This window comes from Mercurialis annua, linkage group LG2 (genome assembly GCF_937616625.2).
Source record: "Mercurialis annua linkage group LG2, ddMerAnnu1.2, whole genome shotgun sequence".
Taxonomy (NCBI): Eukaryota; Viridiplantae; Streptophyta; class Magnoliopsida; order Malpighiales; family Euphorbiaceae; genus Mercurialis; species Mercurialis annua.
The window spans coordinates 39,330,703-39,332,679 of NC_065571.1; the positions used below are offsets into that span (position 1 = coordinate 39,330,703).

The following is a 1,977-nucleotide window of genomic DNA, read 5'->3' on the forward strand; positions in this document are numbered from 1 at the left end:
GAGGAGAGAGGAGAGAGGAAAGGAGAGAGAAATATTAAAAAAATGACAGCTATAACATGATTAGGGTAAGGAAAATATACTTAGAGTAAAAAATTAATAAATAGTAGGTATAATTATAATATAAACATGTTTTAGAGTAAAAAAATAAAAACATTAAAATGGTGAGGTATTTTCTCTATCTTTTCCTTAATGAGGTAGGAAGTCAAATTATTTTCAAAAATAGAGTATTTATCCTAATTTTCTCTTAATTAATAGACATCAATTGTGCCACCAACATACAAATAGAGAAAAAGGACTGATTTGCAAATAAAATTTATTTCTGGCCGTTGTGTCTAAATCGGGCCAAACAATGCTGTCCAAAAAAATATTATAAATACATGCACTGCAGTTGTACCGTACTCACTATACAACCAAATTAATTCACTCAGTAAGCTTCAAAGATGGCATTGCTAGGCATTTTTGAAGTTATTTTAGCTTTCATTTGCTTAGCAATAGGCACTTATTTGAGCAATCGTCATGAAATTTTATGGAATTGGCCGTTTCTGGGTATGCTACCTTCTCTGTTGGCCAATGCCCACCGATTTCATGATTGGAGCATGCAAATTTTAGAGAGAAGCAACGGCACATACCATTTTAAAGGTCCATGGTTTATCAACATGGATATGATAGGAACTGTTGATCCTGCCAATGTCAAGCACATGATGAGTACCAATTCCTCCAATTATCCTAAAGGCTCCGAATTCAAAGAAATATTTGGAGATATATTTGGAGATGGCCTTTTCAATTCTGATTTTGATCAGTGGAAGAATCAAAGAAAAGTTGCTGTCGCTTTGATCAATCGTCAACGCTTTCAAAAATTTCTCTTCCATACTATAAATGTTACGGTAGAAAATGCCCTAATCCCGGTTCTTGAACATTGTTGCGAGCAAGGCGGAATAGTGGACATGCAAGATATAGCTCACAGGTTTACGTTTGATGTTACAGTGAAGGTGATTACAGGTCATAATCCAAAGACTCTAGCCATCGAATTACCTAAAAACGAGTTTACATATGCTTTAGATCATGCAGAAGAAGCCATATTCTATCGGCATGTAAGACCAAAAATATTATGGAGGTTGCAGAAATGGCTAGGGTTTGGATTGGAAAACAAAATGAAAATAGCTAGGGTAGAAATCGATCGTATAGCAGCCGCCTACGTTGCAAGGAAAAGAGAACAACTCATCAAAGGGGGAGATGAAGATGTTGATCTTCTGGCATCCTATTTAACCTCACATTACAACGATGAAAAATTAATGGAAGGATGGAAATCCAAGGAAGAATTTTTGAGAGACACGCTCGTAAATTTTTTGATTGCAGGACGAGAGAACTCTTTGGGTTGGTTCTTTTGGCTAATAGCGAAAAATCCAGTCGCAGAGGCCAAGATTAGAGAAGAGTTGAACAGATTATTGCCAAAAAGAAGTGATGAAATACAAGTGTTTGAGTTGGAAGAGGTGAGCAAGTTGGTGTATTTGCATGGAGCAATATGCGAAACACTAAGGCTTTATCCACCAGTTATGTATGAACATAAGAAACCTCTACAACCAGACATTCTTCCGAGCGGACACTATGTTGATCCGAAGATGGAAATTGTTTTGTCGAGTTACGCGATGGGGAGAATGAAATCAATATGGGGAGAAGATTGTTTAGAATTCAATCCAGAGAGATGGATATCAAAGGAAGATGGAAGGCTGATTCAACACTCACCATACTTCATATCAAGCATGGTCTTATGATTAGGATGAGCAGGAGAATTACTTGATCAATTCTGTGTATATTTTCGAGTTAAATATTAGTATTTTATATTCAATTTATAAAACCACTTAATTATCTAATGGCTAGAATTTTCTTTGTTGGTTCTGAAAATTTTGCAGTAATTCCATTTGATTGAATTATCTCTATAGTAAAAGGTGTTAGTTACACCTTCCAACTAATAAAAAT

The 1,977-nt window shown here is 35.5% G+C and overlaps 1 protein-coding gene across 1 annotated transcript; it reads left to right on the top strand.

Annotated features, from left to right (window-relative positions):
* The first annotated feature begins 440 nt into the window (after positions 1-440).
* Positions 441-1,772, top strand: LOC126668484 (alkane hydroxylase MAH1-like). The gene has a single exon (XM_050361676.1). The coding sequence runs from the start codon at positions 441-443 to the stop codon at positions 1,770-1,772; it is 1,332 nt and encodes a 443-aa protein (XP_050217633.1).
* The last annotated feature ends 205 nt before the right edge of the window (positions 1,773-1,977 follow it).